The sequence below is a fragment of the Natrix helvetica genome (genome assembly GCF_964273705.1).
Source record: "Natrix helvetica genome assembly, chromosome: 1".
In the NCBI taxonomy this organism is placed as follows: domain Eukaryota; kingdom Metazoa; phylum Chordata; class Lepidosauria; order Squamata; family Natricidae; genus Natrix; species Natrix helvetica.
Genome location: NC_138548.1, coordinates 298024032 through 298046747, shown reverse-complemented (window position 1 = coordinate 298046747; position 22716 = coordinate 298024032). Strand labels below are relative to the sequence as shown.

The following is a 22716-nucleotide window of genomic DNA, read 5'->3' as shown; positions in this document are numbered from 1 at the left end:
GCAGAGAACTGAAAAACAAGATGGCACCACCGATGGTGCTGCCTGGGGAACCAATTCGGGGGTGTGGCAGGCCTGGGTGGCTGCCGGTTCCAGCGACCCAGGCCGCCAAATCACTACTGGTTCGGCCAAAATGGTCCAAACCAGTAGGAACCCATCACTGATGTAAACTGCTTTAATTTGGATGGCTCTGGGAAAACCAATACAAAATGAATATTTTCACACCTTAAAAACAACCATCAAGATTATAAAAAGATTTTTAGAGGGTCGGAAACACACAAAACAGACTAGAAATAATAGTAAACTACAAACCAATGATCTTTTGTTATTTGTTAAGTCACAGTTGCAATCAGAAAGACAACAACGTCATGTTTTCAGATTGTATGCTACTTCCCTAAAAAATCCCTCAAGGTTTATTCATTGAACAATACACCAAATGCAACACCGAAACAATACCACTTAGCTAAATTCAGTCATTTTACAATTTAGTTGAACTCTGTCACTGTCCAAAAATGCTGTGACAAAAGGCCTGTCCACAGTCTCTCTTCTTTGATTTTATCTTTACTGGGAGAATCCTACCTATGCAACCAATATTTTGCTTCCAGGTGTGTTTAATATTGGCAATAAGTGGCACAATGAATTAGCAGCGGTTCCATCTACCTGTGGTGAGGCAGAGGATTTCAGTACAACATTGAATTAAGATCACTGTGGAAAATAGTGCTACAAAGAAATGGTGAAGTCAGCCTGTATTTCCTTTAAAACAGCCAAAATCAATTACAGGTAGTCCTCGACTGACAACAGTTCATTTACTGACTGTTTGAAGTTACAACATAATTGAAAAAGTGACTTATGACCATTTTTCACATTTATGACCACTACAGCATCCCCATGGTCATGTGATCAAAATTTGGATGCTTGGCAACTGTTCATATTTATGGCAGTGTCCCAGGATCATGTTATCACCTTTTGGGAACTTCTGACAAGTCAAGTCAATGGGGAAGCCAGATTCACTTAACAACCATGTGACTAACTTAAGCACTGCAATGATTCAACTTAACAACTATGGCAAGTTGTGAATTCGTAAAATGGGGCCAAATTCACTCAATGACTGTTTCACTTAGCAATGGAAATTTTGGGCTCAATTGTGCTCGTACGTCGAGGACTATCTGTAGTGTGATATTTTTTATCCTTTAGCTATTTTTTTTTTTAGATCCAGTCAATTAGCGCTTGTGGGCCTGTAACAAAGTAGGATTGAATTATCATAAGTGCATGTTCTCCGGCTTTGAGTCAAGCATTTCAGGAAGCAGAATTAGCAAAAAATACAAAACTATTTTATATAAGGCCACTTCAAGAGTAGCTGGAATCCCAAAAAAGTTAATTCAGTAACCATATATTAACCCTACAAAGTCTTGGAGTTAGTCTAAAAATGCAACTGCCCTTTCAATTCTATGGTTTAGATCGATGTTTCTCAACTCTGGCAACTTTAAGACAAGTGGCCTTTAATTCCCAGAATTCCCCAGTCAGCTCCATGATCTGCCTCAATATCCATTCTTGGCTTCTAATTTTTTAAGCTTCCCGGGATTACTTTCTTCATATTTTGCATATTTTTGTAGCTGGCTGACATGTTCAACCGCTTTGCCTCCATCCCCCCGCTTCCAATGACTGGGGAATTCTGGGAGCTGAAATCCACCTGTCTTTAAATTGCCAAGGTTGAGAAACACTGGTTAGATGAAATGAACTGAGGATATCCAGTCTCAAACTTTGCCCTCTTTGCGGCTAGGTCAACCAATCTTTGACTTTCATGCAAGGAAGACAGTCAGGCTGAAACTGAACAGACGCAGTTAACAGGGGAATATTTTGTTGCAGTATTCCAATCCTAACTCCGGGGGAAAAGCAAGTATAATCCTTACATGGTCTCTTATTAGAGATTAGGCCTCTGATTAGGCTGGAATTTTATTTGCACCCTTGGAGCAAAGTGTCTCTCCAAGTCAGAAACCACAGCAACTTTCCAGCTCTACTTAAGCTCCTCTTGATAATTACAGCCATGTACCTACCACTGGAAGCACTGTGCCACTACCTGGCACCAAGCCCATGTTATTTCTAAGAACACTGACACTGTTGAACAGCTACTGAAACCCATTACTATCAGCTGCAGGGCAAACAACCTCTGTACTTTTATTGTTGAAAATCTCTATTTACTTTCTTATCCTCAATTCTACAAGGAAGTGAAATCTGTGCCAACTTGTACTAACAGCATAACATGCCACGTAAAATGACAAAACATTATTATTACCTGCCTGCACATTTATGCCACAATTAGTAAGTCTTGGGGAGCTCGTAGTTAAATTATAAAGGCTTTTCTTGTTAGAACTTCCCCTCAAGGGACATCCCGGTTTGGGAATGTTACACCACTTATAGGCTGCCATGTTAATATATCTTATGAAAGGCATCTGCAGTCTTTTGCCAAAAGTGCATTAGATGTTATGGTACACATTGTAATGAAAAAAAGACAGGTTGTTCTTTAACAATGCACTTTGGCAACGAAGCCTATCTCGTGCAAAAAGGAATGGCAATTCCATTTGTGTCCTTAAGGCAGGGTCAGCATTTGTGGTATCATTTTACAGATTATTAGCACAAGGTTGGAGAAATGAATGTTACCAGAAGGAAGAAAGCAGAAGAATGCAGTACAGCGATACAGGCGGTATGTTCCAATGGAAAGTTATATTTGGATCCAGCTCCAAATAAGCAATGAACATATTAGGCAGATTTTTTAAAAATGCAAATAACTGAATACAAAAGAGTGTTTTTTTTCGTTCCAAAAATAATGCACTGGAAAAAAGCAAAAAAAAAAAAACAACTGTTATTTTGTCAGCAAATTCAATTCCTGTTCTCAGTACCTGGTTTACAGATCAAAATACTGAAATAGCCATTAGAGGACAATGGAAAGAAAAGGAAAAATAACCTCTTAAGTTTCTCCTTATGATTTTAAAAAAAAGTTTCAGTATCTCATATTTCTGTAAAAATATTTTATTCTGTATTTGTAGTATTTTATTCTTAACTCCATTCTATACTCTTAAATTGAGGAATGAAAAACGATTATAAGATACAGAACAATAGCTATTATACATTGGATATAAATGCTATGTCTCTCACGTAGTAACTGGAATAATCACAAAATAACTTGAAAATTTGAAGTAAATCATCCTCAGCAAAATGCAAGTTAGCAGATGTTATCAAGAGACATCTGGCTTTCTGAGAACATACCCTTAGAAAGCACTGTAAACACTCCCAGGGTTGGGAGATAGAACCAGTCATGATCTTTGGTGATCTTCTTTCCTACGTTTTTGAATATGCAGAAACCTTGGCCTGGATAGAAATAGGACAAATCACAACATTAAATCTTACTAAAAAGAGTCTAGAAGTTAAAAAGGGAGCACTTTAAAGACTAGCACATTTTACAGTATTAGCTTTCTTAGAAATTATTAGATGTTGACAGTTTTATAATCTTAATAATATGTAAGAATGGTTTTAACAAAGAATTCATTTTAAATACCCTAGTACAGGGGTGTCAAACTCGATTTCATTGAGGGTTGTATTTGACCTCTGGGCCAGGGTGGATGTGGCCAGCTTGACGTCACTCATGCCGGGGGCACCTGTGGTGGCCCGAGCGCTCTGCCAGAGAAAACGGGCTCCTGAGCTCTGTTTTTGGCTGGGATGGCCTCCTGCAACCCTCTGTCAGTGAAAATGGAGCACATGGCCCTCCTAAGCTCCATTGTTGCTGGCACAGATACCAATGGCAGACCTTTGCTGTTTCCAGAGCGGCCCTGTGGATTAGATCTGGCCCATGGGCCTTGAGTTTGACACCCTAGTATGCCCTAGTATGCCCTAGTATGCCCTAGTATGAGACTGATTGTATCTGGAGACAAAGATGTTAATTAATTTTTTCATGATGTAACTAAATTTCCAAGTTATTCTTAAGTTTCACAAGACTCGTTTTACAACTCCAGGTGTTCAATGAAAAGAATAAAGTACAATGTTTGGCCCAACTTCTGCATAATATACAAATAAACTGAAACTTGTTCAACAACATTTCACTGTATTTTATGCAGAAAGCAACATCTCTTTTCAATGTTTCTTATTCTTCCATGGATCTGTTTGATGCACAACATTTATATACTTGACTCAACTTTGGTTTCATAACATACAGATAGTCCTCAACTTCCGTAAGAAACTCAAGACCCACCTGTTCCGGCTAGCCGGCCTAGCCTAATCGTAATCATAAGTACAATCTATTACTGACCTTCCTGGATGGCTTTTTAATATTGTAAATTTTGGGGTTTTAATTTGGTTTTAGACTGTTTTTAACTTGAAATGAGTTCGGGTATTTTACAGACCGTATGTTTATGTTGGTTGTCTAATGTTTTGTTGTTCTTGCTTTGTTGTTTTATATGTACTGTCTGTACACCGCCCCGAGTCCCTGCGGGGAGAGGGGGGCGGTATATAAATTTAATAAAACTCAAACTCAAAACTCAAACGACCACAATTGAGTCCAAAATTTCTGGGACATTTTGTTAAGTGAGTTTTGCTCCATTTTTACGATCTTTCTTGCCACAATTGCTAAGTGAATCACTGCAGTTGTTAAATTAGTGACATGGTTGTTAAATGGATCTGGCTTTCCCATTGACTTTGCTTCTCAGAAGGTCACAAAAGGTGATCACAAGATTTTGGTACACAAATATGAGTCAGTTGCCAAGTAAGTGAATTTTGATCATGTGACTATGGGGATACTGCAGTGTGAAAAATGGTTATAAATACTTTTTTCAGTGTCATTGTAACTTTCAACAGCCACTAAATGAACTGTTGTAAGTTGAAGACTACCTGTATTGTGGGTTGCCTATAAAACTTTTACAAGGGTTCTATAAGAAGCTTGCTGTATAAAGAAACAAGAGAAATGAAAATCTAGGAATCCTCAACATCTTACTTTCCATAGACGTCCTTGTGTGTAGCAGACACAAAGAGGAACAAATCCGGATGACTGGACAGCCAATTTGTTACCATTTTGGGGTGCCGGGGGTCAACTTCTAAATATACACTCCTAAAAGAATAAAAAGCAACCAACTTGTTTAAAACTTAAACAAAATTTAAAAATACACAAATTAGGATGCTGTGAATGTGGTCCCAGTGGACTTTTGCAAATGTAAAAACATATTGGGGTCGTTTTGCAACAATAAACTTCCAATTTAACCATATGTATGGCTTGCTTTTGGCAGCTTTTTGGTTTTATTACGAGCACAAGTTAAATGAAAAATTGGATAAATGCTGGTGCAATCATATGCTCCTTAAGTAGAAGAGACATCACAGATCCGACCCTCTTGTCTTTTTGTTCAGCGTTTTGTTCTGCTGAATAAATTTCACTTGCACGAATGCTTTACTGACATCCCATACTATTTTATTATCAGTACACTTATTGAAATTATTCTCAAAATTTTTCGACTACCAATTTACATTGTAATAATATTTCGGGAATGACTAGCACATATGTGTGAGGAACCTTTACCTTTTACCTTAATATTTCCTTTGATCTCCATCTATAAATTTACATCTCCATCTATAAATCTTCTTGTATATTAAAGTCACTAAATTGTGGATAGAGAACATTTTTGGCAATATTTCAACTTTGTTAACACAAGTGGCCAAATTATGATTCTATTCTGGAGAAAGATCTATATATTGTGTGCTTTTTTTGAAAATACTTTAGCAAGGACAAAGGAGCCACAAAATGCACAGTGATGATGACTTAATCATTTTGTATCCAAACTCATGCCTAAGCTTACTCACAGCATTTTACAGTCCGCAAAATAAACAGACAACAAAAAAACTAAAACGAAGTAAAAATTCTCCTGTTTCTCAGCCCAACATTGACTCAATCAGGCTCAGGGTAAAGTTACATATGGAAGAGGTTTACATTAGCGAGAGAAGGACATTTTCCCTCTCTGTGTTGCTGACTTCTCTATCTTGGGAAAAGAACTATGAAAAACAATTCCTTTTTTTTTTTGAAAAAATTAAGACCTTGGAAAATGGTACTTAATGAATGACTCAGGTTACAAATGAAAGTTGTCTCAAAGTTCTTTCCTTTAAACTGGTCTTCTAAGAGAGCAGGAAAGATCTTCTAATCAGTTTTTGCTCTATGCTTTAGAACGGAGCTCCCCATTCCCTGATCTGTAGCATGCCAACAAGTGAGCCGTGCAAACAAGCAAAGCCCCATTCTCAGGATGTGGGGAACACACAAAACCACGCCCTCTCTGGCCCATGTAAAAACTTTTCTCCATGGAACCGGTCCCTGAGGGTCACTGCTTTAGAAGAAGCACTGTATTTTCTCATCAGTGGAAATTATATGAAATTTTCAGTCTTATTCAAAGCTTCACAATAATTGTCTGTGTTGTTTGCTTTTTTTTTTTTTTTTGCAAATTCCCTTCTGTTCTTCTTTATATAGCATATACTAGAATACTATAATAAAGATATTGGACTGAAATATAGCAAGCATTTTGCCTACTGATTTGAACAGAGTTTTTACTTGTAAACAATGAAACCACCTAGAATTTCTTATCTCTCAACCTGTTTTCATGCAGATCACTAGCAGCAGAGCAAGGTTTTCTGGTAAACAGGTGTGTCCCTAATGACAGAAAGATACACCAAAGCCAAAGCATAGGATGATACTGGGAGAAGCAGCCTTTATCTTCCCCAAAGGAGCACTCCCAAATTGCTATAATTGTTTATGAACATAGTCCAAGAACACAGAACACTTCCATCCAATGGTTTATCCTCTTTCAATGATTCATTTATAATTCCATCTTTTCCACTATAATTTTCTTCAATTATGTAATTCTTAAATCTCAAAGATCTACAAGCATTCTTGGAAACAGCGGTTTCAGTGACTATTACCAGTAGTTAAGGGCTACGTGAGAAAAAAAGTGTTTTATTCTTATAATTTCACATTTTTAAAATTGCCCAAATTCTCAATGACTCTGGGCAACGTACAAATTGAAAAGCAAATAGAACAACAATAAAAAAGATGCTAGAATGCATGGATATGGATAAATTAACAATGGAACTAAGGGATAGAGACATGGAATAGGTGGTATAATTGGCTAGAAAAGAGAAAATTAATGCATAATGAATAGAAAGTATAACAAAAGGAAATGGTATCTATTTAGAGAGCAACAGAGGTGTAAATGTTGTATATATTATATAAATGTAGTAACTATGAAATAAGGAGGTATATGTATAAAACAGTAGGCCTTGGAATGGAAAATTCAAAATTAGAGGAAAAAATACTGATAACTGAAAGCTGTAAAAGTGTAACTGTAATTTTAATGTTTAAAAATGTTGAATAAAAATTATTTTTTTTAAAAAAAGTCAACAGAAAAGCAAGATGGTCACTCTGCTGGAACAGACATCTCACAAAAAGAACCTACATCTTGTCCTAGCCTAAGTGTGAGAAAAAAGCCGGTTTCCTGGGTCTCATCAGATGACATTGTTTAATGAACAAGACACAGAGCATGCTGACTCCATTTAATCTTGTCGGATGGGCAGAAACAAAAACAGTGAGGGAAGGATGGTGCCTCAAATAACTAACCCGATACCATACAGAGCTTTGTAGGTGATAACTAGACTTTAAATTACACTCATATGCGTATCAGCAATCGGTGTAGGTTGCACATTGTGTTGGCAATAATTTTCACACTATGTAACTTGCACAGTATAATACTTCTGAGAACAAAGACAATGAATGTAACTTAATAGTTAGTTCGTCCAAGATATATGGTAATGCATGATTGTAAATAAGAATGGAAGGCAGAGGACTAACAACCTGTGTGTTTGTATTTATAATACACCTTTCTCCTCCCATTTTCTGCACAACAACCCTGGCAAAGGTGGGACTTGAACTCACAGTCTCTTGCTTTCTAGTCTGTTGCCTTAACTACTAGATGAAACTGGCTCTCATATATGACTCTATATATGACCTGCCAGTCAGCATGTTTTTTTCCTCTCCTATTCAAAAGGTGATGGGGAGGAGACAGAATTCTACTCAGAATTATAAAAAGAGTTTCATTCTCTATCTCTCTTCTTTCTGATTTGCAAATCACTAAATAGAAAAACAAAACCAAGACAAGTCAAACTTCTTGGATATGGGGGGACATTTTCAATTTTGGAAATGGGATAGAAAACCTTCCCATCCCAATACTCCACAGAAGCATGTCAGAGGCATCCCCATAAGTGGATGTCACATCTCACCCATTCAAAAAACGATTGTCATGGTGATCAAGAACAATCACAGAATCATTTATGAAAAAACAATTATATACCTCAATATTGAAATTTGAAGGTTCTTAGCTGTTCCCAGCACTGCGCTCTTCTGCAGTGAGAGATCTGATGTTGTTCCTGAGATCTATTGGGAGTCACCCTCCCAATGTAACAGTTACAGCCCCAACTGCTCCACCACTGGAGCCTTTTCTCATCCTCTCTAGCTCCTGGTACATTTCCAGCTTCTCATACTCTTTACAGGTGTTGCTGTTTCTGGGCACTGCTATATCTACCACCACCATTGTCGTCTGGCCCTTGTCTATTATCACGATATTTGGTTGAGTGGTTAGTCCTTTCTTATTTTACACCCTGCCACTAATGTGTTGGAGTCAGTGGTTGGTTTCAAAATTTTTTAGAACCTCTTCTGTAGGTGTGGCCTGCTTTGTGGGAGTGGCTTGACAGCCATGTGACTGGGTGGGAGTGGTTTGCCAGCCATGTGACTGGGTAAGCGTGGTCAACTTGTAAAATGTGGTGAAACTCACTTAACAACGCTCTTGCTTAGCAACCAAAATGTTGCCTGAGAAACTTGAAGTACGCAAGTCTTAAAGCTGTCAAGTTACAAGACCCTTGCACCCCTAACCCTTTAGGAAAAAAACCCCAGGGGTATTCAAACTTGACAGCTTTAAGACTTGTGGACTTCAACTCCCAGAATTCCTCCTCTCGGTCTTCATCTTGATGATGCACAGATGGGTGGGGGGAGGGAGCTGGAACCGGTTCTAAACGGCACTGTAGATTTGTGGAACCTCTTCTATAGAAGAGGTTAGAACTGGCAGGAACCCACCCCTGATTGGAGTGTCTCCGAGACCTTTCTGCATAGTTTGCCCCTTGGGTCCTGTCTAGTATGGTAGACCCCTGCTTCTATGGCTCTGGTGTTTAATGTCAGATGTAGGAAACCAAAAGGTCCGGTAGTAAAAAAATTAGCAACCCAGCTCTGGATCAGTACCTAAGTGCTGTCTTTTAGTCCAGCCCTTTCCAGCTACTATTAGGATTTCCCACCTCAGCCATCTGTCAATGGTATATCTCATTCAGGATCTTATCTTGCAACAACACTTACTTTGTTTGATCTTCCTTCCCTGTCTGCTGCTAGCTCAGTCATTCTCTTAGCAGCTCATCTCTGGGTGTCATTTTATTGATTCATACCTGATTGCTCAGTGTTTCATCCAGGACAATGGATTTAACACTAACAGGCCCTGTCTGCTCTATTTCCGGTTGGTGTACAGTTCTGGTTCGTGTACAGTCTCTAAGTTTGGACATAAGGTGAAATCTCTGTACATTGTGAAGAGCTCCCAGGCCTTCATATCACAACTTTCATGTTGTTCTTTGACCAGCTCACTATACTGGCAGGGAATCTGATGACTGGAAGGACATATATGATGATGTGGATTTTGTTCTTATCATTGAGCCAGCTTTTCAGCTCCTGTCTTATCCTTTGGTGGTACTTGGATGTTGTTGTTTTATTTGCCTCATCATTGTGTTTCCCATATGACTCTGGGATACCAAGGTACCTGTAGTTGGTCTCTATGTCTACCAGTGGCCTGTTGGTAGTTTCATCCCATCAGTCTTAACTACTTTTGGTCTCTTGATTAGCATCCGGTCATACTTTTACAATCCAAATGACATCCTGATGTTCTCACTGTATATTGTATGTTGGGTAAATCAGCAAACAATATCTTGTTCACTCTTAGCACACAATTTGATATCATTCATATAGAGGCGGTGGCTGATGGTAGTTAAATTCTTTAACTTTTATCCATACAGATGAAACTCGAAAAATTAGAATATTGTGCAAAAGTTCATTTCAGTAATGCAACTTAAAAGGTGAAACTAATATATGAGATAAGACTCATTACATGCAAAGCAAGATAGTTCAAGCCGTGATTTGTCATAATTGTGATGATTATGGCGTACAGCTCATGAAAACCCAAATCCACCATCTCAGAAAATGACCGTTGTCTTACCTGAACGGTCGTTCTCATGGCGCTGCGGAGAGTACAAGGATTGGGTTAACACAGCCTGTTTGCCCATGGACTGAGTAGATTTTTTCCCCTCTGGCCACGCCTCCTTTGCCTCTTCTGGCTCAGTTTTAAAAACGAGGTCTTGTCCGACGAAGACGTTCTCAGCTCACACCTGTGCAAAGATACAATCTCGGTGCTAAACAATCACCCTGGGTGGGTCTTGTACTCTCCGCAGCGCCATGAGAACGACCGTTCAGGTAAGACAACGGTCATTCTCCATAGCGCTGCTTGGAGAGTACAAGGATTGGGACATGCCCAAGCTATTGTGTCCCAGGGCGGGAAGAAGTGACCTTGTCCGGAGCCTCAATAACCTTCTGTAAAACTCTACGGCCAAAGGAGGCTTCGGCAGAGGCAAAGGAATCGATCTTGTAGTTTCTAATGAAAGCCGTGGGAGACGCCCACGTGGCTGCTCTGCAAATGTCCAGAATAGATGCTTGAGTCGCCCAGGCCGCGGTCGTGGCTGCACTTCTGGTGGAATGTGCCGTTACACGAGGTGGAACCGGCTTGCCCTGAAGGTCATATGTCATCTTAATGCAAGCTCGCAGCCACCGACCTATGGTTGAAGACGACACCTTGCGACCCAGGGAACCTGGTTGAAAAGACACAAAGAAGGCCTCGGAGTGCCTGATATCCTTAGTTCGTTTCAGGTAAATACTGACTGCCCTTCGCACGTCTAATTTGTGCCACCTGCGCTCCTTGGCGTGTTGAGGGCTGGGACAGAAGTTCGGGAGGATGACCTCCTGAGACCTGTGAAAATGAGAATTCACCTTCGGCATGAAGGCGGGGTCTAACCGTAGGATGACCCTGTCTGGGTGGATGATGCACAGCTCTTCCTTGGCCGAGAAGGCCGCAATCTCAGATACCCTTCTGGCTGAAGTAATGGCTATGAGGAAGGCAGTCTTAAGAGTCAGATGTCGAAGAGATACCTTCCTCAAAGGTTCGAAGGGAGCCGCTGTCAATGCCTGCAGGACAAAGGGTAGGTTCCAGGTCGGGTACCTGTGCACCACCTGGGGTCGGATGTTGTAGGCCCCCTTCAAGAAGCTCTTGACCTGAGGATGGAGACTCAGGGATTGAGGTTGGTGTCTGGCTAAGATGGTGGATAATGCGGCAACCTGGCGCCTGAGAGTGGCTGGTGCCAGTCCTTTGTCCAAGCCCTCTTGTAGGAAGTCCAATAACTGAGGGATGGACGCTTCCACACTGTCAATGTCCCGTTTGCTGCACCAGGAAGAAAAGGCAGCCCAAGTCGCGTCATAAATGCGAGTAGTGGCCGGACGTCTGGAAGCTTGGATGGTTTTAATGACGTTGTCTGAGAGGCTCTGGTCCTTCAGGAGCTGCCTCTCAAGTGCCAGACGGCTAACTGCAACCATTGGGGCTCTGGATGGTTGATGGCCCCTTGACGCAAGGATACCTGGTCTGGAGGAATTCTCCACGGTTGCTCCACAGACAGATCGACCAGGTCCGCGAACCAGGATCTCCTGGGCCAATGTGGAGCCACCAGAATGAGCTCCGCCCCCTCCTTCAGCAGCTTGTAGATCACCTGCGGGATCAGAGGGAGGGGCGGAAACGCGTATAGAAGCCCTGGAGGCCAGTTGGACCTCAGGGCATCCGTCCCCTCCGCTTGTGCTGACTTGTAGCGGGAGAAGAACCGCTGGAGCTGTGTGTTTGCCGCCGAGGCAAACAGGTCGACCTGTGGGAGACCAAACCTCCTTACCACCTGTGCGAACAGGTCCGGATGAAGTTGCCACTCCGAGTTGTCGATGGTCTGACGGCTCAACCAATCCGCACTCACATTGCTGGTTCCGGAAATGTGATCCGCCCTCAGCGACGCTAAGTGGATCTCTGCCCATCGTCCTATGGCCTCCGCCTCTGACATGAGTCTTTTGGAGCGGGTCCCTCCTTGTCGGTTCACGTGAGCCTTTGTGGCCACATTGTCGGTCAGCAGCAGAACGTGGTGCCCCCTCAGCTGTTCTGCAAATCTCCTCAGCGCAAGCCGGGCTGCCCTGAGTTCTAGCCAATTGATGCTCCGGGCTGCCTCCGCGCTGGACCACCTGCCTTGCGCCAGCTGGCCTTGGCAATGCGCCCCCCAACCGTAGAGACTGGCGTCGGTCGTTACCACGATCCTGTCGGGTTCTCTGAATAGGCAACCCTTCTCCACTGCTCGAGACTGCCACCAACTCAGAGACCGAGTCACTCTTGGTGGGATGCGAACTTGCTTGGTGGAGTTGCTGATCTTTGCTCTTTGCATTGGAAGTAAGAACCATTGCAGTTCCCTTGCATGAAGACGTGCCCAGGGAACTATGTTGAGACAAGAAATCATGATCCCTAACAGTTGGGATAGCTGCACTACCTGCCAGGACCTGTTCCTGCGACACAACCGGATTCTGTTCCTGATGTTGCGGATTCTTTCCGGAGACAGGGACACCTGGCAAGACACCGAGTCTATTATGGCGCCCAGATGTTGTATGCGTGTGGCAGGAGTCAGGTTGCTCTTTTCCATGTTTACGGAAAACCCGTGGTCCTGTAAGGTGTGAACTGTGACGTTTACATCTCTCACCGCTTGCTGCTGAGTTCTTGAATGGATGATGATGTCGTCCAGATAGCACTCCAGGCGGACTGGAAGCTTGCGCAGGTGGGCCGCCACAGCTGCAAGAAGCTTTGTGAACGTTCTGGGTGCAGAAGAAAGTCCGAACGGAAGCGCCCTGTATTGGAAGTGCTTTCCGTTGTAACACAAGCGCAGGAACTTCCTGTGTGCAGGATGGATGGGCACATGTAGGTACGCCTCCTTGAGATCGATGGAGGTGAGCAGATCCCCTTGTCGCATGCAGCTTAGGATCGACTGGAGAGACTGCATTTTGAAGCGCTTGTAGGCCAGATGCCTGTTCAGGCGCTTCAGATCTAAAATGGCCCTCCACCCCCCTGAATTCTTGGGGACCAGGAAGAGAATGGAATAGAACCCCCTCCCTTCCTGTTCTGGAGGAACTGCCTCTATTGCGTTGATCTGCAGAAGATGATCTATCTCTGCCTGCATGAGAGCCCTCTTTACCGGGTTCTTGGATAGTGGGCAGCGAACAAAGGTCCGCGGAGGAGAGGATAGAAACTCCAGGGTTAGACCCCTCCTGATGGTATTTAATACCCACTTGTCCGAGGTTGTTTCCTCCCAACGGTCTGCATAGAATTGCAGGCGGCCCCCGATGGGAGGAGACCCCAGACGGTCACTTCCCACGTCTAAACTGACGGTTGTGGGCTCCCCCACGAAAGGGCTTCCGAAAGGACCCCTGATTGGATTGTCTGCCCCTGGAAGAAAAGTTGTTTCGTTCCTGGGACCTGTCAGAGGACTGGTTAAACTGTCTTTGGGAGGAATAAGAAGAGGAAGAGGCCTGGCCACCTTCCTGTGCCCGAAAGGCCTGTTTCCTGAACGAGCCCTGACCTTTCCTGTCATGCTTCCTGAAGGTGGAAGGAAGAACCTTCCTCTTATCCTTTGTCTCAATTAGGAATTTCTCTAGGGAATCCCCAAAGAGGTTCTCTCCCTTGAAAGGAGCTGAAGCCAGCTTCCACTTAGCCTTCATGTCCGCCTGCCAGTGCCGAAGCCAAAGCAGGCGGCGAGAAGTGATGTTGGACGCTAGTGCCCTGGAGGCGAATTTCGCTGCGTGCAGGGACGCATCAGAGGCGTATTCCACAGCCGTAATGATCTTGTTAAGATCATGTCGCCAACGAGATGCTTCAGATGGGGGCTGAGATCTGAGTTGGCGCAGCCATAATAAGGATGCCCTCGTAAAGAACGAGGCCGAAGTGGAGGTCTTGATCGCCCAGGCAGCCGCCTGGTGCGTTTTGAGACAAGCCTTTTCTGCCCTCTTATCCTCTGCCTTTAACCCTTCTAATAACTCGGCCGGGAGATTAGAATTAGAGGTCAGAGAGACCACAGGGGCATCCACTTCTGGAGGCTTCAAAACATCCTCCAGTCTAGGTTCTAAAGGGTACAGAGATTTGTCTGCGCCACTGGGATTGGCCAGGGTACCAGGCTGAGCCCATTGGCGCTGAATAACCTCCATGAACATGTCAGGGACTGGTATCAGTTCTGGGTCAGGGGTTGTTTCGCTGAACAACCCTGCCATGAGGTCCTGGGAAGTAGAGGGGACTTCCTTGTCCTTAGGTTTGGCACCAAGCTCAGTAGAGGCTCTGGCCTTGTGTAAGATGGACTTGAATAGGGCTGGCTTAAAGAGACCAGTGAAAGAGGGCTTGTCTGGAGGCATGTCCTCATCCTCCGAGAGGGCAAAGTCCTCAGCAGCCTCCTCCTCCCACGTAGACACCTCTGTGGTGATAGAAGTGCCCGGGGAATCGAGTACTCTGGTCCTCTTTTCCCCCAGGGGGCGAGTAGGCCTAGAGGCCTTGCCACCCCTGCCTTCCTGTAGCCTCATGGCTTCTACCACACCCTGGGAAATAGCCTGCGTGATGAGATCCCTCATCTCTGCTGACATAGCTGGGCCCTTGTCCTCTACAGGTCTGGCTTGGGCATAGGCCTGTCCCCTGGCACCCCTAGGAGGATCTCTCTGATCCTCTGCATGAAAACAATATTGAAAGGAGGGGAGATCCTCCCTGACTGAAGAGCTAGGAGAACCTGGGTAACCCAGAGAGGCTGCAGGGGATCCTGACATGGAATCCCTATCACAGAAGGATGGGGATCTATCCCCCATCTCCTCCCCCTGCTCTATCTCCCTCTGGATGGGTGGGGAAGGAACTGGCCCAGCCTCACTTGGTAAGGGTGCAGAGGGAACCTGGGGCCTAACAGACTTATCCTTCAGGGAGTCCTGCCCCTTGTCCCCTTGAATTTTGGGGGCCTTACTCCCAGCTGCAGAGTGGGAAGCTTTCCCCCCAGCGCCCTTGTTTCCCTTTCTCCCCTGGCCTGAGGGATCTGGCCTACTGCGCTTTGCAGATGGCCCTGCCAGCTCCTCCCTTCGCTCCAAACCTTCATCAGCCATCCTTGGTTGATCTTGAGTCGAAGAGGTCGCTGCTGAGGGAAGGGCAGTGGACGCTGGCCCGACGGCTCCAGAAGCGTCTGCAGACTCAGATGGGAGGCTGGATCAGGCACCAGGACACTCCTTGCCGCTTCCCCTTGGGTGGCTGGGGAACTTCAGGCTTGCTGGAGACCCAGACAAGCCCTCGCAATCCTCTGCGGCTGTCTGTAGAGGCGGAGAGGCTCTGCTGCTTGCTGCTGCTTTCCGGAGGCAAAAAGGACTCAAAAAAATGGCCGCCGGTTCTTCTGCGCGCCAAAAGCCTCACTTAAGGGCCAGGCGCTTCTCATTGGCTGCAGCCGAAAAGCGCGCCAAAGCAGCGCTTTTCAAAATGGCCGCCGCTCTCCCGATCGGCAAAAGACGCCGTTTGGAGAAGCAAGGGCTTTTTTTAAAAGCCTCTCCTCCAAAGCGACCAGGGAAGCACGGGGATTGCCGTCCTTCCCTGCGCTTGCCAGCAGACGCCGGACAAGCGGCCTCGCTTGTTCCCCCAGCTGCGACTAAGCAGCTGTGGAACCGATCGCTGCCTCAGCCTTAGTTAGGTAAATCCTCCTGATAAAAAATAGAAAAAAGGGAAAATAAAAAATCAAAATAATAAAACCTGGGGAAAAATCCTAATAACAGCTAAATATCACATAAAATTACTATTGGAGAACCCAGCCTATTTGCTCAATGCTGAGTGTTCCCCAAACTCGTCCTATCGGGCGGACTGAGTTTTTAAAACTGAGCCAGAAGAGGCAAAGGAGGCGTGGCCAGAGGGGAAAAAATCTACTCAGTCCATGGGCAAACAGGCTGTGTTAACCCAATCCTTGTACTCTCCAAGCAGCGCTATGGAGAATTAGAATATTACATGCAATCAACAAAACAAGGATTGTACGTAGAACGATATCGGACCTCTGAAAAGTACAAGCATGCATATGTACTCAGTACTTGGTTTGGGCACCTTTTGCAGCAATTACTGCCTCTCATCTTTTTCTTGGCAATGCTCCATAGATTCTTTTCTGATGAGAACAACTTTTGCCAAAAGCACCAAAACTGGATCAATGACCGTGGGATTACTGTGCTTGATTGGCCTCTCCATTCTTCCTCCATACTCTGGGTCCTTGGTTTCCAAATGAGATGCAAAAGTTGCTCTCATCAGAAAAGAGGACTTTGGACCACTGAGCTACAGGACTTTGGACCACTGTGCTTCATTAAGTCCAGGGTCAACGCAGGCGTCTACCAGGAGATTTTGGAGCACTTCATGCTTCCTTCCGCAGACGAGATTTATGGGGATGCTGACTTCATTTTCCAGCTGCCCACACTGGCAAAAGCACCAAAACCTGGTTCAATGACTGTGGGATTACTGTGCTTGATTGGCCAGCAAACTCGCCTGACCTGAACCCCATAGAGAATCTATGGGGCATTGCCAAGAGAAAGATGAGAGACATGAGACCGAACAATGCAGAAGAGCTGAAGGCTGCTATTGAAGCATCCTGGTCTTCCATAACACCTCAGCAGTGCCACAGGCTGATAGCTTCCATGCCACGCCGCATTGAAGCAGTAATTGCTGCAAAAGGGGCCCAAGCCAAGTACTGAGTACATAAGCATGCTTATACTTTTCAGAAGTCCGATATTGTTCTATGTACAATCCTTGTTTTATAGATTGCATGTAATATTCTAATTTTCTGAGATGGTGGATTTGGGATTTTCATGAGCTGTACGCCATAATCATCACAATTATGACAAATCACGGCTTGAACTATCTTGCTTTGCATGTAATGAGTCTTATCTCATATATTAGTTTCACCTTTTAAGTTGCATTACTGAAATAAATGAACTTTTGCACGATATTCTAATTTTTCGAGTTTCACCTGTATCTAGTCCTTAAATATTTAAAACTACAAATCATCTTTAAAAAAAAGGTGAGACAGGAAACTCAACTTGCTAAATGCCACTAAACATGCTGGTATCTATAAGCACTTTATATTTTGGGATTTGAGTGCACTAGCAAGAATAGGATCTATTCTACCAGTTATGTACATTTTCTCTATTTCTTCTCTCAATTGGGAAATGACTGGCAGAAAAAAGCAGAAGTTGCTCTCTGATGCTTCTATGCAACTTTGCATAGATGGGTTTGGCTGCAAAGTACAAAGCAGAAAATGTCACCTCCATTTCCTTGATGATGCTATCTGTTCAACTTGTCTGATTTTTGGCAATTCTATGGATGAGCTCTATTTTTTCTGACCTTGAAAGGCTTCTTTCAGTTGTTTTATGTTCTGGCTTGTGTCGGCTTTTATAACGTCTAGCCACTGTCTTTGCTTGGCAGCCTTTTTTTTTCTTTTTTCACAGAATAATTTGAGCATAATGCTTTTTCCAGTGAGTTTGAGCACATATGGCCAAAATAAGCAAGGTGGGATGTTGTGATTTTGCCTTCCAGTGATATGTCAGATTTTATATGCTTCAGTACTTGCTTATTCGTCACCTATATTGTCCAGTGAATTTGTACAAACCCTCTCTAACACCACTGCTTGAAAGTTGGTTTTCTTCTGTCCAGTGGACCACTTCATGGTCCAAAATTCATAACTCTAGACAGATATAAAAGTCTGTAGATATTATCAGTCATCCATAGTTGTCCCAAAGGTGCTTTTTCAACTGGACTTTCTTGTTTTCTTTTTCTTTGAAGACATTGCTTCTTATCCAAGAAGCTTCTTCAGTTCTGACAGGATAGTGGGGAATGGAAGGATTTATATTTATATTCCTTACAGACAGCTGGTCATTTGCACCCCTTTAGAGGGTCGTTGAAGCACTTGGGGGTTTATCTGTGTCCTCAGGGTCATAAGAACAGGAATCAGGAGCACGGCTCAGGTGACCCTAAGGACACGGATAAACCTCCAAGTGCTTCAATGACCCTCTAAACCAGTGCTTCTCAATTATTTTCTGTCATGCCCCCCCTAGGAAGAAGAAAACATTTCGCGCCCCCCCCCCCGCGTGACTGTAAATAGTATCATTTGTCTATAAAATTGTTATAAGTACACCTCTGCATAACACTGTATCCTTATTAACGTATAAGAGAATAAAAAAAGAAAAATGTGGATCAATTTACAACAAAGAATAGCTTTATTAACTGTAGCAGAAAAGATTTAAAGGAGCACAGCTAGAACATATATATACATATATTTATATAGAGAGTATCACAGAAGTGAGTACACCCCTTAACATTTTGTAAATATTTAAGTATACTTAAATATTTACAAAATGTTAAGGGGTGTACTCACTTCTGTGATAACACTGAAGAAATGACACTTGTATGTGCATGTATACATGTTACATGGTGAAAGTCCGAAATCTGGTGAATGTCGACATTCACCAATCTCGCTTGGTGAATGTCCGAAATATTTGCTAAATGCCCTTATTTCTGACTTACACAATGTCGACATTCACCAAGTACGTTTTCCCCTCTCTTTGGGGAGGAGGAGAGCCAGAGGATCGCCTCTCTTTGGGGAGGAGGAGAGCCAGAGGATCGCCTCTCTTTGGGGAGGAAAGTACGTTTCCCCCTCTCTTTGGGGAGGAGGAGAGCCAGAGGATCGCCTCTCTTTGGGGAGGAAAGTACGTTTTGCCTCTCTTTGGGGCATCCTTTGAGGCGATCCTCTGGCTCTCCTCCTCCCCAAAGAGAGGGGGAAACGTACTTTCCTCCCCAAAGAGAGACGATCCTCTGGCTCTCCTCCTCCCCAAAGAGAGGCGATCCTCTGGCTCTCCTCCTCCCCAAAGAGAGGGGGAAACGTACTTTCCTCCCCAAAGAGAGGCGATCCTCTGGCTCTCCTCCTCCCCAAAGAGAGGGGGAAACGTACTTTCCTCCCCAAAGAGAGGCGATCCTCTGGCTCTCCTCCTCCCCAAAGAGAGGGGGAAACGTACTTTCCTCCCCAAAGAGAGGCGATCCTCTGGCTCTCCTCCTCCCCAAAGAGAGGCGATCCTCTGGCTCTCCTCCTCCCCAAAGAGAGGGGGAAATGTACTTTCCTCCCCAAAGAGAGGCGATCCTCTGGCTCTCCTCCTCCCCAAAGAGAGGCGATCCTCTGGCTCTCCTCCTCCCCAAAGAGAGGGGGAAACGTACTTTCCTCCCCAAAGAGAGGCGACCCTCTGGCTCTCCTCCTCCCCAAAGAGAGGGGGAAACGTACTTGGTGAATGTCGACATTCACCGGTGTAAGTCAGAAATAAGGGCATTTAGCAAATATTTCGGACATTCACCAAGCGAGATTGGTGAATGTCGACATTCACCGGTGAATGTCGACATTCACCAATTTCGGTCTTTCACCGTAACATACACACACAAACACACACATATATTTCCTGCATGCAGTGATTTCTAGAAACAACACCTGCTCGTCTCAATGGGATAGACCCATGCATCCCAGATGCGAAGACAGTCCAAGTGGTCTCTCCCTCTGTCTCTCTCTCTCCCTCGTCTCTCTCCCTCTCTCTCTCTCTGCCTTTCTCTTTCTGTCTCTCCTTCTATTTCTGTCTGTCTTTCTGTCTCCCTCTCTCTTTCTCTCTCTCTGTCTTTCTCTGTCTCTCTCTCACTCTCTCTGTCTCTTTCTGTCTCTCTTTGTCTCACTCTCTCTTTCTGTCTCTCTCTTCTCTCTCTCTGTCTTTCTCTGTCTCTCTCTGTCTTTCTCGGTCTCTCTCTCCTCTCTCTCTCTTTCTGTCCCTCTTTCTCCTTCTGTCTCTCTCTGTCTCTGTGTGTGTGTGTGTCTCTCTCTCTCTGTCTATCTCTTTCTGTCTCACTTCTCCCTCCCTCCCTCTCACTAGCTCTCTCTTTCTCTATCATCTTCTGAAGGTGGGGGGGGGTTGAAAAGGGGCCCATTTTTTGTGCCTCCTGGGGCATCTGTGCACCCCATTTTTCACCTCCCCCACCTCCAGAAGCATTCTACTGGCAACAAATGGGCAAAAATGGCCCGTTTTTTGGCCAAAACCTTCCCCTCACGGCCAGTTGCAGGGCGTGGATCCCGCTCGGAGAAGGCGGAGCGGCAGCTCCTCCCTCAGCCAGGAGCCAGCGGGGGCTGGTCGGACAGGCAACCTTGGCGGGAAACTCCAGTCCGCCGCCGCCGCCGCGCTGTTGCCGCCGCCGTTGCACCCAGATGGAAAGGGAGCCTTCGCGCCCCCCTTTACGGAGCCTCGCGCCCCCCCTGGGGGGCGCGCCCCACTATTTGAGAACCACTGCTCTAAACCAAGTGATGTAAATGACCAGCTGTCTGCAAGGAATATACTAGCCTGTCAGAGCTGAAGAAGCTTCTTGGATGAGAAGTGAAACGTCTTCAAAGAAAAAAACACCCCAAGAAAGTCCAGTTGCCTCCTGAAAAAGCACCTTTGGAATGTCTAGGTAGATATGGGAAACACAATCATTTAGACTAATCAGCATTTAGTTGTTTTTCTAACAACTAAAGTGAGTGAGTGATGTTGAGTTGTTGGTTTACTTTTGGACTGCATTCACTGTTTTTAATCAATCGGCATTCCTAGAAAAAGAGATTTCTTACAGGCATTCAATCTCTTCATCATCAATTGTTATTTTGACATTTACATTCCTCACAGTGATTATAAGGTTTTTTATGTTGAGGAAGAGGCCAGATTTCTCACTTTTTTCCTTAATCCTTTTGATCTGATGTTTTAGAACTTTTTTGGTTTCCAAGAGGAGAGTTGTGTCATCATCCTACTGAAGATTGTTGGTGGTCCTTTCCCCAATCTTTACTCTAATTTTTGATTCTTCAAGTTCCAGCTTCCTCATGATGACTTCAACATATAGATTGATTAAAAAGGGTGGAAGAATCAAACTTACTGCACTCCTTTCTCTATCTTGAACCAATCAGTGCCTTCATATGCACAGTAGCTTCTGATTTGTGTGCAGTAACTGTACCAACTTAACCAGATGTGTTGATATTCCCAGGACTTCTAGAGCTCTCCATGGCTTTTTATGATACACATTTAAAAGTTTTCTTTTAAAAGCAGATGTAGATGTTCTTTTGATATTTTGATATTTGATATTTTTTTATGCTCCAGCACAGATTTACTACATGGTCACCAGTACCATGATCCCTTCTGAAGACAGCATGAATACCTGGTAATTTCCTTTCAATGGTGTGCACCAAATGTTGTTGTATGATCTTAAGAAGAATCTTGATAGTGTGAAGAATGAGGGCAATTGTGCAGTAATTGAAGCAATTCTTAGAGTCACCCTTTTTCACCAAGGAATGAACTATGACTATTTCCAAACCTGCGGCTATTTATTTATTTCTCAAATTTTCTGGCACAAGTCTGTGATGATCGTTGGTGGTAAAGGCCTTGGCAATTTTGTGGGAATGGCATCAAAAGCTGACACCATTTTGTTTGGCAATTGACTCATTGCCTATGTCTTCCGGAAGGATGGCTAGTTCTATTTCTGTTTCCCTTTCCTCATAATCTTGAGGAGGCTGGGCCTCTTTGTTGCTTGCTGTCTGTTCTTGACACCTTGTTGATCAGATAGTTCTGTCACTTGCTTGTTTTTGATGATGCTTTTATTAGCAGTAAATGGTGTTTGTATCTTTTTTGAGTTACACAAATGCATTCCTGGGGTGGCCCTTCATGCAGCCCTCTTTTATTTGCTTGCAATGCCGGTCCCAGTAAACTTCGTTGTCTTTCTTTGCTGCTCTTTGAAAATGTGTTTTCAATCTCCTTGCTTCCTCCTTTTTGCCTGCTGTTTTGCCTGCTTTTCTTCACCAGTTCCTTAGACCCTTAAAACAGAACTTATTTCAAAAGAAGCAGTCAGTACTTACCCACAATCCTTGAGAATGTAAGAGGCCATTTTCAGAATTTCTTTGATGATGCTCATCCCATCAATTCCTCCATCCAGGGCACCAAGGTCCTCAAAGCTAGAAACCAAAGACACGTCTAAAAACCAAGTCATATCCTGGCTTTACAGACAACAGAAAATTCAAAAGATATTGGAAAGGCAAACATGTGATTCAATTTGGTCACTAGGAATGAAAACGGAAATTCCTGGTCCTGGATTTTTACTGGAAAACCTGGGGGCTTTCCAGTAGATCATTCTGGAGATGATAATCATTTACTGTGTTACTGAGACTAATGTCAACAAAAGCATTCATAGAAAAATATTGCAGCAATACCAGCTTTCAATTTTAACCAAACTAATGTGTCTAATTTATCCCTATTCTTTTATATGGAAGTGCTATAGGGCAGGGTTACCCAACCCCTGGGCTGTGGCCCATTCAGAACTGGGCTGCGAACGTGATGGGTGAGTACATGCGCGAAGCTCCATTTGTGCGGGTGGCAGGCACATATGCCTGTCATTCATGCAAATGGAGTTG

At 44.0% G+C, this 22716-nt stretch overlaps 1 protein-coding gene across 1 annotated transcript in view; it reads right to left on the bottom strand.

The window, feature by feature from the left end:
* Positions 1-22716, bottom strand: part of HEMK1 (HemK methyltransferase 1, mitochondrial release factors N(5)-glutamine) — a 62974-nt gene that overhangs the window by 3849 nt on the left and 36409 nt on the right. Inside the window, exons 9-11 of the mRNA XM_081936778.1 lie at positions 22165-22260; positions 4979-5092; positions 3262-3363 (exon numbers count right to left, since the gene is read on the bottom strand). Coding sequence (XP_081792904.1) covers positions 3309-3363; positions 4979-5092; positions 22165-22260 — 265 coding nt within the window. The 3' untranslated portion in view covers positions 3262-3308. The remainder of the gene's footprint in view (positions 1-3261; positions 3364-4978; positions 5093-22164; positions 22261-22716) is intronic.